Genomic DNA, 13,555 nt, shown 5'->3' on the forward strand with positions numbered 1-13,555 from the left:
GCGACGCACCTTACACAAGTCTGGAATGGTGGCCCGAAAAAAGGTGAAGAAGCCTCGACTTCAATATCGTTATAAAAAGCGATTGCATAAGTTTGCAAAAAAGTACAAAAAGTGGACAGTAGAAAATTGAAAATTGTGACTTGGAGCGATACGAAAGCCGCTAGATTGGCTCAATTGGATGCAAATAGGCCAGGAAGAAAAAAGGGAAAAAGGGACTAATTGATAGAGGAATTAAAGGGAATGTCACCACATTTGACCCATCTAAACTATTAATATGGGCATACAGGCTATAAACTGGTGAAAACAGTCTTACCTGTATGTTTCATATCAAATGTGTTGTTGCTGAGAAATCACCTTTTTCACTTTATGTAAAGTTATATGAAAAAGTTTGGGCACCCCTATTAATCTTAGGCTTAATGTTTTATTAAAATTGTTTTTTTTTGCAACAGCTATTTCAGCTTCATATATCTAATAACTGTTGGACACAGTAATGTTTCTGCCTTGAAATGAGGTTTATTGTACTAACAGAAAATGTGCAATTTGCATTCAAACAAAATTTGACAGGTGCATAATTATTGGCACCCTTATCATTTTCTTGTTTTAGATACTCCTACCTACTTTTTACTGACTTACTAAAGCACTTTCTTTGGTTTTCTAACCTCATTGAGCTTTGAACTTCATAGCCAGGTGTATGCAATCATGAGAAAAGCTACTTAAAGTGGCCACTTGCAAGTTGTTCTCCTGTTTGAATCTCCTCTGAAGAGTGGAATCGTGGGCTCCTCAAAACAACTGTCTAATGATCTGAAAACAAAGATTATTCAACATAGTTGTTCAAGGGAAGGATACAAAAAGCTGTCTCAGAGATTTAACCTGCCAATTTCCACTGTGAGGAACATAGTAAGGAAATGGAAGAACTCAGGTACAGTTCTTGTTAAGGCCATAAGTGGCAGGCCAAGAAAAACATCAGAAAGGCAGAGAAGAATGGTGAGATCAGTCAAGGACAATCCTCAGACCACCTCCAGAGAGCTGCAGCATCAACTTGCTGCAGATGGTGTCACTGTGCATCGGTCAACTATACAACGCACTGTGGACAAGGAGAAGCTGTATGGGAGAGTGATGCGAAAGAAGCAGTTTCTGCAAGCACGCCACAGAGTCGGCTGAGGTATGCAAAAGCACATTTGGAGAAGCCAATTTCTTTTTAGAAGAAGGTCCTGTGGACTGATGAAACCAAGATTGAGTTGTTTGGTCATACAAAAAGGCATTATGCATGGCGGCCAAAAAACACAGCATTCCAAGAAAAACACTTGCTACCCACAGTAAAATTTGGTGGAGGTTCCATCATGCTTTGGGGCTGTGTGGCCAATGCCGGCACCGGGAATCTTGTTAAAGTTGAGGGATGCATGGATTCCTCTCAGTATCAGCAGATTCTTGACAATAATGTTCATGAATCAGTGACAAAGTTGAAGTTGCGCAGGGGATGGATCTTTCAGCAAGACAATGATCCAAAACACTGCTCCAAATCTACTCAGGCATTCACGCAGAGGAGCAATTACACTGTTCTGGAATGGCCATCCTAGTCCCCAGACCTGAATATCATTGAACATCTGTGGGATCATTTGAAGAGGGCTGTCCATGCTCGGTGACTATCAAACTTAACTGAACTGGAATTGTTTTGTAAAGAGGAATGGTCAAAAATACCTTCATCCAGGATCCAGGAACTCATTAAAAGCCACAGGAAGCGACTAGAGGCTGTTATTTTTGCAAAACGAGAATCTACTAAATATTAATGTCACTTTTCTGGTGGGGTGCCCATACTTATGCACCTGGCAAATTTTGTTTGAATGCAGATTGCTCATTTTCTGTTAGTACAATAAACCTCATTTCAAGGCAGAAACATTACTGTGTCGAACAGTTATTAGATACATGAAACTGAAATAGCTGTTGCAAAAAATCTATTTTTATAAAACATTAAGCTTAAGATTAATAGGGGTGCCCAAACTTTTTCATATAACTGTAAGTGACCTCTTCCAGGCTCCGAGGCGGATGGTGCCTGGAGATAACTCTGCCCCCAGAGATTATTTTAAATGTAAGGAGGAGTTACCAGAGTGATGTGACATGGTTACCAGTGTTATGTGCAATGGTTACCACTGTTACGGTACCAGTGTGATGTGTAATGGCCGCTCTCTGCTGTCCTGATAACTGACACATCTGCAGGTTCCTCTCAGCTTCAGTTTTCAAGTTTTCAGGTCACAGGCAGACAGGGCTGCAATATTGTTGCAATACATCAGAGCCGAGAGAGAAGAAAAAATGTGCTTGTAAAAGACAAATTTAATTTCTCCTGTCCTGTGTTGGGTACTTCTCTCACACTGGGAACGCCTCCTTCTTGTAAAATAAGCTCAGGAGGCAGAGTTATCTTCAGGAACCATCTGTCCCAGAGGCTGGAAGAGGTTACTTATATAAAGTGATAAAAGATTATTTCGGTAGTCTATAACCTGTATGGCCATATTAATAGTTTCAATAGGTCAAACGTGATGACAGATTCCTTTTAAGGAACTGTCAAGTTCGATGGAGGAAGCCTGATAATATGAGGTTGTTTCACAGCCAAAGGCGTAGGATTCTTGACCAGGAAAGATGGTGGTCTCAATGCTGAGCTATATATGAGTATCTTACAAGACGAGGTACTTCGTACACGCAAGTACTATTGGTATGAAAAGGACAACATAGGTGCTTGATTGGTCATCACAGTCCCCAGACCTCAACCCAATTGAACACTTGTGGTTGAGTTTAAGAAAAAGCTGTATACATTCCCAAGTGAGAACTTTGGGAACATGTAGAAGAGACCTGGGATCAGATTTTGGTGGAGACATGCTTGAGTCTGATCGAGAGTATGCCCAGAAGGATTCAGACAGTGTGGAAAACCAAAGGTGGATTTACAAAATACTAATAAAATAATAAAAATTTAGATTTTCAGTAGTGGATAGTAAGATATGGAGCCTGAAAGTCAAAAGATCAAAACATTGTTACCCTTTTGCTCATCAGTGTATAGCAAGTAGGAAAAATCACTAGCTCTTCTCACATTCATTATGCCATTGCCATTTAAATTCCTTTGAATAGGCTGCTTAGCTTTAGAACCCCCTTTTAAAAAATATATCCTAAAATACCTCATAAACATTGAAGTATTGGCAAGAAGAGGCAACTATCTAATGCATATGGGGACCTCTGACTCTTCCCTGGCTCAAGACTCAGGCTGATAAGGGTTGGGTAATTTGAATTCAGATGCCAGGCCCTTTTGTTTTCCAGGAGATAATCTGCTTCAAGAGCTGTCTTTCCTGTCTATTCTAGAAAGCACATGAACGCGGTAGAACGCATTGACTTCAATGATCTGTGTGTAACACTTCAGTTCTTCTATGGTGGTTCTGCAGGAAAGCCAAACACTATTCAAACTACATCTATTTGCTTGGGGTCTCCTCAGGAATGTGTTATCCAGGTTTTTCCAGAAACCCTTCTAATAGAATGGGATTACACAACATGAGCATCCCTGAATAACTGTTACACTGAGGTGCCCTCCTGTGGTTAATTGCACTAGGTTGAGTAGCTCTCTATACAAGTCATTTGCATTATTGCACTCATGTAGGCATGTGTCTGCTGTTTCATAAGGGCTAGCTATGTATCTAAGCAACTAACAAATACACTTTGTTAAATTGAGGAACATCACATGATACAGGTAACCTAGAACTTAAAGTTTATCTCCAGTAGAGATCTTCATACTAGTTATTAAAAATGTAAAATGTTAAATTATTACTTAAGGTAAACATAAGCAATAAACTTAGAGTCAAAGGCTGAATATAGTCTTTTTCTCATAAAATAGCCAGTGTTAAAAGCATGATGGGTACTTGGTTTATTTCCCCAGAAATCTTCAGAAAGCTTTGAGTTATGTTGGGTTCACAAGATTAGTCTCTTGATTTTACACACTCTAACAGCCATAAATTACTAACTAATCTCTGTTATTCCAAACCCACACATCATGAGGAACAAAGAGAATACCTTTTCCGTCACTTTATATATATATATATATATATATATATATATATATATATAGTGTTCTTGGTAATTAGGTCATCATTGGGAGCCCTCAGAGCATCATTATAGGGGCCATCTTTTTCTGCTGAAATGACCCTGCTTGGTACGGTAAATATAATGGACACTAAATGGCACAACTGGAAGTTTTTAATTCAAGCCTTTGTGGTCAGTGTTAAAAAACCCTCTTCACACATTCATTCACTATTACAAAAAAAATTGTAGGCATAATTGTGAAGGTGAGGTTGAAACAGTAACCACAAAAAATGCTACCATCTCGGATTGGAATGTTTCTAAACTGGTGGACTACACTTTGACACCTGACCCCAGGTCTGGTAGGCCAAATGCCAAAGAATATTTGCTTCCTCACAAGCGGCCATTTTCTTCCCCGGTATCTTTCTCTTCAATTGCTTCTAGGCCTCGTTTGGATTTTGAATCAGTTGTCATGCTTGAAGCTTTGCTTAGACCACTGGATAGACAAGCCTGCTGGATTTGTCTCATGTTCTCCATTGCTTCATTTTTGGCATTCTTCAATAAATCTCCCTGGCCCTAAAGAAAAACAAGAAAAAGTTTAACAATGGATCCACAAATTCAATGCTATACCTGGTCATGTGAAAGAGCATTTTCATTCACTAAAATGTCACTAGTGAACAAATTTACATATGTGGATTTGTCTGGACTAAGACATTGGATCTCAGATATCATTTTATTCACCTTCCTATGACCTTCATGCCCATACAGATGTCTTAGAAGGGGCGACCTACTGACAGAGTCCCTTTAAATTAGGGAATAAAACATATACATAATTATATACGCATACATTAATTTATAACAGCAGTGAATTATCCACAAATATACATATATATATTTGTGTATACAGTTTAGTTATTGCTGGTATCTATTTATATAATTGTCTTGTAATATTTTCATTTCCTGTTCAGTCCAGATGTCACTGTATCCCAGAATTCCAAGCGGCGGAAGTTCACCGACCGCCATATTGGGACACCCAAGTGATGGGTGTCTCAATATGGAAACTGCTGCTTGTATCAACCTATTGCGTGGTACCACCAGCGGAACACCATCGCACCACACACAAACACTCAATATGCCGTACGCACCACTCACACACACACACACACACACACTTTCACACTCACTTTCACACTCTCACACACACACACTCACTCACGCAGCCTCTTGCGTGGTACCACAAGTGGAACACCGTCGCAAACACGCCACAGCAAGGAACAGCCGAATAATTCACTGACTGCCGCCATCTTTGTACAGGAGGAGTGCATGCGCAGTTTTAATGTGACCACCGCCATCTGCCTACACAAAGATGGCTGCGGTCTGATTTATTGCGCCTTTGTGAATTATGTGCAGGTGCAGTGAATCATTCGGCTGATCCCGGCGGCAGATGCACGACGTGTCTACAGGCAGAGGAAGCCGGTCACATTAAAGGGGTTTTCCCTCGAACAAAAGTACATTTTAAAAATTTACTGTGTCTGAATACCACATCTCCTGGGCAGGGGAGGAAGCAAAAGATAATGCTGACATTACAGCAGGGAACCACAGTGGATTCATTTTGTGAGGTAAAATATTTCGTTGACTGTTTTTAAGAAATATTTTACCTCACAAAATGCATCCTCTGCGTTGTCCTGCTGTAATGTCAGTATTGTTTTTTGCTTCCTCCCCTGCCCAGGAGCTGTGGTATGTTCAGTACATGATCAGACACAGACAATTTTTAAAATTAACTTTTGTTCGTGGGAAAACCCATTTAAAAAGCAAATACCAATGCCAACATGGCTCCTCATAAAAAGTATGTCAATAACAATGAAAAGAAAGCAGCAAAGGCACAACGTCGAAGACAACAAAGGGCAAATGAGACTCTTGAAGAGCAACAGCAATGCTGGGACAAAAACAATGCATATAAGCGTAGGCGTCAATCACATGAGTCCCTTGATGCAAAAGTCATTAGATTATCACAGGATGCCATTAGACAACAACAGCGCTGTATGCCTGCGCCATCGTGACAGTACCGCCCTCCCGATGCGATAGCATCAGGCCTCCATCTAGTATATACATAAATAAATGCCAGCAGTGAATTAACTGCAAACAAATATATATATTATATATGTATATAGTATAGGGGTCCCAACCTTTGGCCCAAGATGTGTGGCTTGCGGCTTTCTGCCAGTTTGAAGAATAAGCACTAGGTCTAGCAATCAGCTATGAAGAGCAGGAGTCCAAATGGAGACTTTTGTGAGTAGCCTGGCACATAAAATAAGGTCTTACTGTGAATATACAGTCGGGCAAAAAAGTATTTAGTCAGTCAGCAATAGTGCAAGTTCCACCACTTAAAAAGATGAGAGGCGTCTGTAATTTACATCATAGGTAGACCTCAACTGTGGGAGACAAACTGAGAAAAAAAAATCCAGAAAATCACATTGTCTGTTTTTTTTAAAATTTTATTTGCATATTATGGTGGAAAATAAGTATTTGGTCAGAAACAAAATTTCATCTCAATACTTTGTAATATATCCTTTGTTGGCAATGACAGAGGTCAAACGTTTTCTGTAAGTCTTCACAAGGTTGCCACACACTGTTGTTGGTATGTTGGCCCATTCCTCCATGCAGATCTCCTCTAGAGCAGTGATGTTTTTGGCTTTTCGCTTGGCAACACGGACTTTCAACTCCCTCCAAAGGTTTTCTATAGGGTTGAGATCTGGAGACTGGCTAGGCCACTCCAGGACCTTGAAATGCTTCTTACAAAGCCACTCCTTCATTGCCCTGGTGGTGTGCTTTGGATCATTGTCATGTTGAAGGACCCAGCCACGTTTCATCTTCAATGCCCTTGCTGATGGAAGGAGGTTTGCACTCAAAATCTCACGATACATGGCCCCATTCATTCTTTCATGTACCCGGATCAGTCGTCCTGGCCCCTTTGCAGAGAAACAGCCCCAAAGCATGATGTTTCCACCACCATGCTTTACAGTAGGTATGGTGTTTGATGGATGCAACTCAGTATTCTTTTTCCTCCAAACATGACAAGTTGTGTTTCTACCAAACAGTTCCAGTTTGGTTTCATCAGACCATAGGACATTCTCCCAAAACTCCTCTGGATCATCCAAATGCTCTCTAGCAAACTTCAGACGGGCCCGGACATGTACTGGCTTAAGCAGTGGGACACGTCTGGCACTGCAGGATCTGAGTCCATGGTGGCGTAGTGTGTTACTTATGGTAGGCCTTGTTACATTGGTCCCAGCTCTCTGCAGTTCATTCACTAGGTCCCCCCGCGTGGTTCTGGGATTTTTGCTCACCGTTCTTGTGATCATTCTGACCCCATGGGGTGGGATTTTGCGTGGAGCTCCAGATCGAGGGAGATTATCAGTGGTCTTGTATGTCTTCCATTTTCTAATTATTGCTCCCACTGTTGATTTCTTCACTCCAAGCTGGTTGGCTATTGCAGATTCAGTCTTCCCAGCCTGGTGCAGGGCTACAATTTTGTTTCTGGTGTCCTTTGACAGCCCTTTGGTCTTCACCATAGTGGAGTTTGGAGTCAGACTGTTTGAGGGTGTGCACAGGTGTCTTTTTATACTGATAACAAGTTTAAACAGGTGCCATTACTACAGGTAATGAGTGGAGGAAAGAGGAGACTCTTAAAGAAGAAGTTACAGGTCTGTGAGAGCCAGAAATCTTGATTGTTTGTTTCTGACCAAATACTTATTTTCCACCATAATATGCAAATAAAATGTTAAAAAAACAGACAATGTGATTTTCTGGATTTTTTTTCCTCCGTTTGTCTCCCATAGTTGAGGTCTACCTATGATGTAAATTACAGACGCCTCTCATCTTTTTAAGTGGTGGAACTTGCACTATTGCTGACTGACTAAATACTTTTTTGCCCCACTGTATGTGTGGCGGGGATGGGGTGAGAAATAAATATAGTAAACTGGAGATAGGATGATACTTTTAGTTAGAAGGGAGCTTGAAGCTGGAGAGAGTGCTTGATACAAGATTACAAAATGAGGGTAAAGAGGGAACCCTTGGATGTACCGTAATTATTCTGCCTATCTAGGAGAGTAGCACAAGATCTCAGAGTGCTTTCTATGGATAAGTTTTAGATGTCATCACACAGCTAATGGATAGCTCTGAGTGTCACTACTGTGGGGGAGAAGGGGCACTGGATGTGGCTTGCGACCATCTTTGAGTTGAATGTAGCTCTCAAGGTAAGACATTTTGGGGATTGCTGATATAGTGAATAAACTGCATAACCTACATCAATGCAAATAATTAAATTAACTTGATTAATTCCCCATATAAATGTATGATTTTGATTTTGTCAGAGTCACAAAATCTTGTTCGCCCTGCCCAAATCTCAGCAGCTTCACAGCTTTTGTGAGAGCAGAAGCAGCAGTAGGAATAAGAGAAGTGAAGAGAGCTGAGGAACTCAGGAGAGCATGTAAGGACTAGCCCAAACAGAGTTGGGACAGCTGAGTCTTCCTGCAACATCTTCTGTCACCTCAGGCTGATAAAAGAATTAGTAAGGGCCTTTCACACTGCGCTTTGTCACACATTAATTGGTCCTATCAGGGCTTATGTCCTGACCCCCGCGCCAAAAGGGATTCAGGCATATGCGCTGATGGGTGCCGAAAGAGTCACCGTGTGCTGTGTCGTGCATCATTTTCTGGTGTATACATCTATTGGTGGTGGACACTCAGACGTAGTAGACTGCTAAATTACTTGCCCCAAAAAGCTTTTCTAACTTTTTGAGAGACAAATTAAATTACAAAAAAAGATTAAAAAAAACAATTAAATATAAAAAATAATAAATGTATTACATTTATTAAAGGGTTTTCACTTATTAAGGTGCGCCCGACCCCCAGCAGGCAGGAAGCCTGGAGGCAGGGAAGCAATGTGTTTCTGAAGGCAAGCTGGAAACAATCCTTTAATAATTTTAAAAAATGGCTAAATGTCTCAAAAGGCATTAAGAGGCATCAATGGGTTAAGTAGGGACGAAAAACTTAAATATTCTGGAGTAAAAAGCTTTGAAAAATCGCATAATTTTAATACTGGCGGAAGTACTAAAATTATGCAATTTTTGGTATTCTGACACCATTTTCACCCAGTGCCAACAAATTAGGCAAACTTTTGCCAGGACAGGGGTCTGGCAACTGCTGCTCGTCAAATTCAGTAGGGTCAGCGGCATTCGCTATTCCAAAAATCTAACTCCAGCAAGAACTGGAGTAGGATTTATAGCGAAGAGTACATAGAGCTGTACACTGCTCATCCGGCACCCCTGATTCAAAAAAAGGGGTCTCATCATCAAGACTGGTGTGAACAACATTGGCCTTGATGAATCAGGCTCTCTGTGTGCATTTATTAGACATCTATCACAGTGACAAAGCAAATGGGTGCATACAATAAAATCAACTTCTCCAATAACATAAATATCAATACATTTCAATGAAAATGACAACAATGTTTATATTTTTTAGCTTTTGCAGGTATTTATAATACTTAAAGAGAACCTTTCAGCCCAATTTTGTGATGTAAAGACATAGCTGTAATGTCGGTGTAATGAAGATTACATTGATACCTTTCGTGAAGATATCAGCATTTTTGTTCTTCTTTAATCACCATTTGAAGTTTAATGCTAGTTAGATTTTGATGTACAGGGGCCAATGTCACGGGTGTGTCTGACTGCATAAGGTCTCAGTAGTTTGCTTTGCAGACTTCTTCCTGGTCCTTCTGACTCTAGGACCCAGTGGCAACCTTCCTTCTACTCTAATGGACACACCTGGGACCGAGTGTTTATAACTCCCAGCTTGCTGCTGGAAGTTGCCGGTGATATTTCCATTTTCCTGTTGAAGCTTGAAGCTATAGCAGTCTGCTATCTTCCTCTTTGGTGTTTTGAGGACGTATGTGTTTCTCTCTGAGTATGCTCAAGCTAAGTGTTCCCCTTATTTGTGTATCCCATTTGTGTTTAGTCCTTCCCTTTACAAGGCTTATCGTCAGGGTCAGGCAGGGGTTAGGTATCCTGCTCGGCGATAGGTGCGGAACCTATATAGGGAGGCTTAGGGCAGATAGGGTGACGTTAGATCTGTCTACGGGTCTCCACTCCCCCTTCACTAGTTTTGAGCTCACTTCCCCTTATCCCTTCTTGTTGCCCTTAGCCTTTCCTACACTGTGTGTGACAGCTAGACTGTGCATTGGGTCTTCTCCTCTCTGCAAATGATTCCGCAACCACTCTGCCTGCCTCCAGTCTATGAATGACCTGCCTCCTGTCTTTGAAATCTCAGTTGTGACCTGCCATTTAAGGACTGGAGGCAAAGAAGCCAGGGAATCACAGACAGGGTGGAGAAGATCCAGTATACAGTCCGGCCCCTGTGCACCAAAATATAACTAGCAAAAAAACTTCAAATTGTGATTAAAGAAGAACAACAAAGAGGATTTTTTCGCCAAAGTTATCAACTTAATCAGTATAATAGCACAATTACAGCAATGTCTTTACTTTACATTACAAAATTGTGCTGACGGGTTCTCTTTAAGCCGAACAGAGCATATGTAATGAATTGCATAAATAATTATTATTCAGTAGGAAGCATTGTTCATACTAGGGGACAATACATATTGTACAGTGTACTTTAATAAGTAGTACAGTCTTTGTGCTCATGACACGCTAAGACCACAGTTTAACCATGACTTCACATTAAAAATAGATTAACCTTGTCAATAATTTAGATACTGAGAGCTGCTTAAGTGTCAGTTCTATGCTTAATCGTCACAGTTCTTTTAACGTAGAAATGACATGCAAATATGTATTTTTTTCATGTAATAAGCACATTTTCCATGTACTGTATAATTGACACTGTCAATTGCGTATGGCTCAAAAGTTCTTCATCATGAAAGTTCTCGGCCAACAACCTACTAGTCTAGTTTTTTCTGTATTCTGTCATTTTTGCAGTGCTGATGTTGTTGTAAGTTACTTTATAACAACTGTATCTCTTTTTTTTTTAACCCCTTACTGCCATTGGATGGGACAGTACGTCCAATGGCAATACCCCCACTTTGATGTGGGCTCCGGCGGAAAGCCCGCATTAAAGCCAGGACATGTGAGCTGTTTTGATTCTGAAATGGTTTTTTGTGACACATTGACCTTTATGTTAGTGGTAAATTTAAGATTATACTTTTTGCATTTATTTATGAAAATATCAGAAGTTTGGAAAAAAATTAGCAATTTTCAAAATTAAGTTTTTATGCCCTTAAACCAGAGAGTTGTTTTTTATACCTTGAGAAAGGTGCCAGTCTGGTGCAGAAACGCATTGCTACTAAGAAAAAACGTTTTGGAATCCCAAGGCTCTTCATTCCCGCAGCACAGCCAGCCTAAACCTGCCAGCTTCCATTTGTGCTGTTATACCTCTGGAAGAAATTTTCCTCCAGCCACTGGGCAGCAGCAGCGGTTTTCCATGCCTGCACACAACACCTTTAGGTGACTGCTAGAGTTGAGCGACCTTGACCTTTTTAGAGTCGAGCCGGGTTTCGCGAAACCCGACTATCTCAAAAGTCGGGTCGAGTGAAATCGGCCGATTATGACGTAAAGTCGGGATCGACCGAAACACGAAACCCAATGCAAGTCAATGGGGCAGCATAGTCGGCAGTGAGTGGGGGCCAGGAAAACACCTAGAGTGCCCATTTTAATGTCAAAACCATCCATTCTTCTTAATGAAGCTTGTCAAGCGTAATTTACCTTATAATAATTGGAAGGCATTTGAAATTGGGGGTCATTTGGCTAAAGTTGTGGTGGGTAGGGCTGGTTCAAGTAATTAGTGGGCCCAGGAAATCTGGACCACGTCACGGCAGTGGAGCAGGGAGAGGTAAGTATTTCAACTTTGCAAGTGCTGTGAACCTGAGCAAGCAGGGGGGGCCCACTCGTTGGCATTGGCACTGGCACAGGGCCCCTCAAAGTACAGCGGTGTGTTTGCACGGCGGGGGCGCCTCCCACCGGCAGCAACACTTTTGCATACTATGAGAGGCCCTGTGCCAGTGACGTCGCCATCTAGTATTCCTCCCCCCACCTGATGAAGGAACCTGCACTTTCATCTGCACCTTCCTCTTTGTCCCCGTGTAAGGTGGTATGGTATGCGGGAAGAGCAACCTGACTTTCAGCAGGGTCACAATGTTGTTGTGTAGCGTGCACGGGGAATGTTGCGTTATGGGTCAATGTACCAGCAGACTCATCTATCACTGGCTGGGCAATGGGCAGGATGAGGAGGAAACACAGATATAGGCCCAAATAATAAAGTGGGCTAAATGCAGTTCAAAATTGGTAACACAGGAATAACCAGGGGGCATTGCAGTGGAGGACAACTGGAATGAGAGGCTGACACAGAGAGTAGGCCCAAATCAGTAAGTAGTCGAAATGCAGTTCAAAATTGGCAACCGTAGTAAACAGGCGGCACAGCTTTGTTCAGTGGAGGAGAACAGCAAGGAGTGTCAGACACCGATAGTAGGCCCCAACCCAACTAGTAGGCCAAATGCAGTCTAACATTAACAACTACTTAACGAGCGCCTGAAAACGGAATTTCAGGACAGGAAACCAGGAGAACAGCAAGGAGCGGCAGACACTGTTAGTAGGCCCCAAACCAACTAGTACGCCAAATGCAGTTGTTCCATTTAACCACAATTTAACGAGAGCCTGAAGATAGAAGCTCAGGAAAGGAAACCTGGGGAACACCTTGGAGTGTAACACACCATCTCTCTCCACCCGATACCCATTTTGTAGGCCTAATGCAGTGTAGTTTTCTACAACTACTAAACGAGAGTCGGAAGATCGAAGCAATGGCGAGGAAACCTGGAGAACACCTTGGAGTGTAACACACCATCTCTCTCCACCCCATACCCATTTTGGAGGCCTAATGCTGTGTAGTTTTCTACAACTACTAAACGAGAGTCGGAAGATCGAAGCAATGGCGAGGAAACCTGGAGAACACCTTGGAGTGTAACACACCATCTCTCTCCACCCCATACCCATTTTGTAGGCCTAATGCAGCCTACTTTCCGACAACTACTAAACGAGAGCATGAAGATCGAAGCTCAGGAAAGGCAACCTGGGGAACACCTTGGAGTGTAACACACCCTCTCTCTACACCACGGAAGGGCTGATTCTTAGGAAGGAAGGCTGTCGGAAAGAAGCAGGGCGCGTCCGAGGGTGATTATATTCTTATTAGGTATATACTCACCCTCGGACGCGCCCTGCTTCTTTATATGTAATGAATGTTTATTTGCAATGTGGTTTTGACTTACTCTATTTTTTTGGTAAATAATGATTTTATTATTTTCATTGTTTTGCATCTTCTTGGCAATAATATAAAGAAGACGCGACAGGACAACACTCGGTGGATGCCATATCTGTGTTTTAAATTGAAAAAAACTTTCAGTTAACTACTTGCAGGAGAAAGTTATTGTAGCTGGTGGC

The 13,555-nt window shown here is 41.7% G+C and overlaps 1 protein-coding gene across 2 annotated transcripts in view; it reads right to left on the reverse strand.

Annotated features, from left to right (window-relative positions):
* Positions 1-4,076: 4,076 nt before the first annotated feature.
* PLCL1 (phospholipase C like 1 (inactive)) overlaps positions 4,077-13,555 on the reverse strand; it is a 394,318-nt gene continuing 384,839 nt past the window's right edge. For both annotated transcript variants that reach the window (XM_069733546.1, XM_069733547.1), the window contains exon 6: positions 4,077-4,626. In XM_069733546.1, the coding sequence (XP_069589647.1) occupies positions 4,444-4,626 (183 nt within the window). In that variant the 3' untranslated portion in view covers positions 4,077-4,443. The remainder of the gene's footprint in view (positions 4,627-13,555) is intronic.

Source organism: Ranitomeya imitator, chromosome 7, assembly GCF_032444005.1.
Source record: "Ranitomeya imitator isolate aRanImi1 chromosome 7, aRanImi1.pri, whole genome shotgun sequence".
Lineage (NCBI taxonomy): Eukaryota > Metazoa > Chordata > Amphibia > Anura > Dendrobatidae > Ranitomeya > Ranitomeya imitator.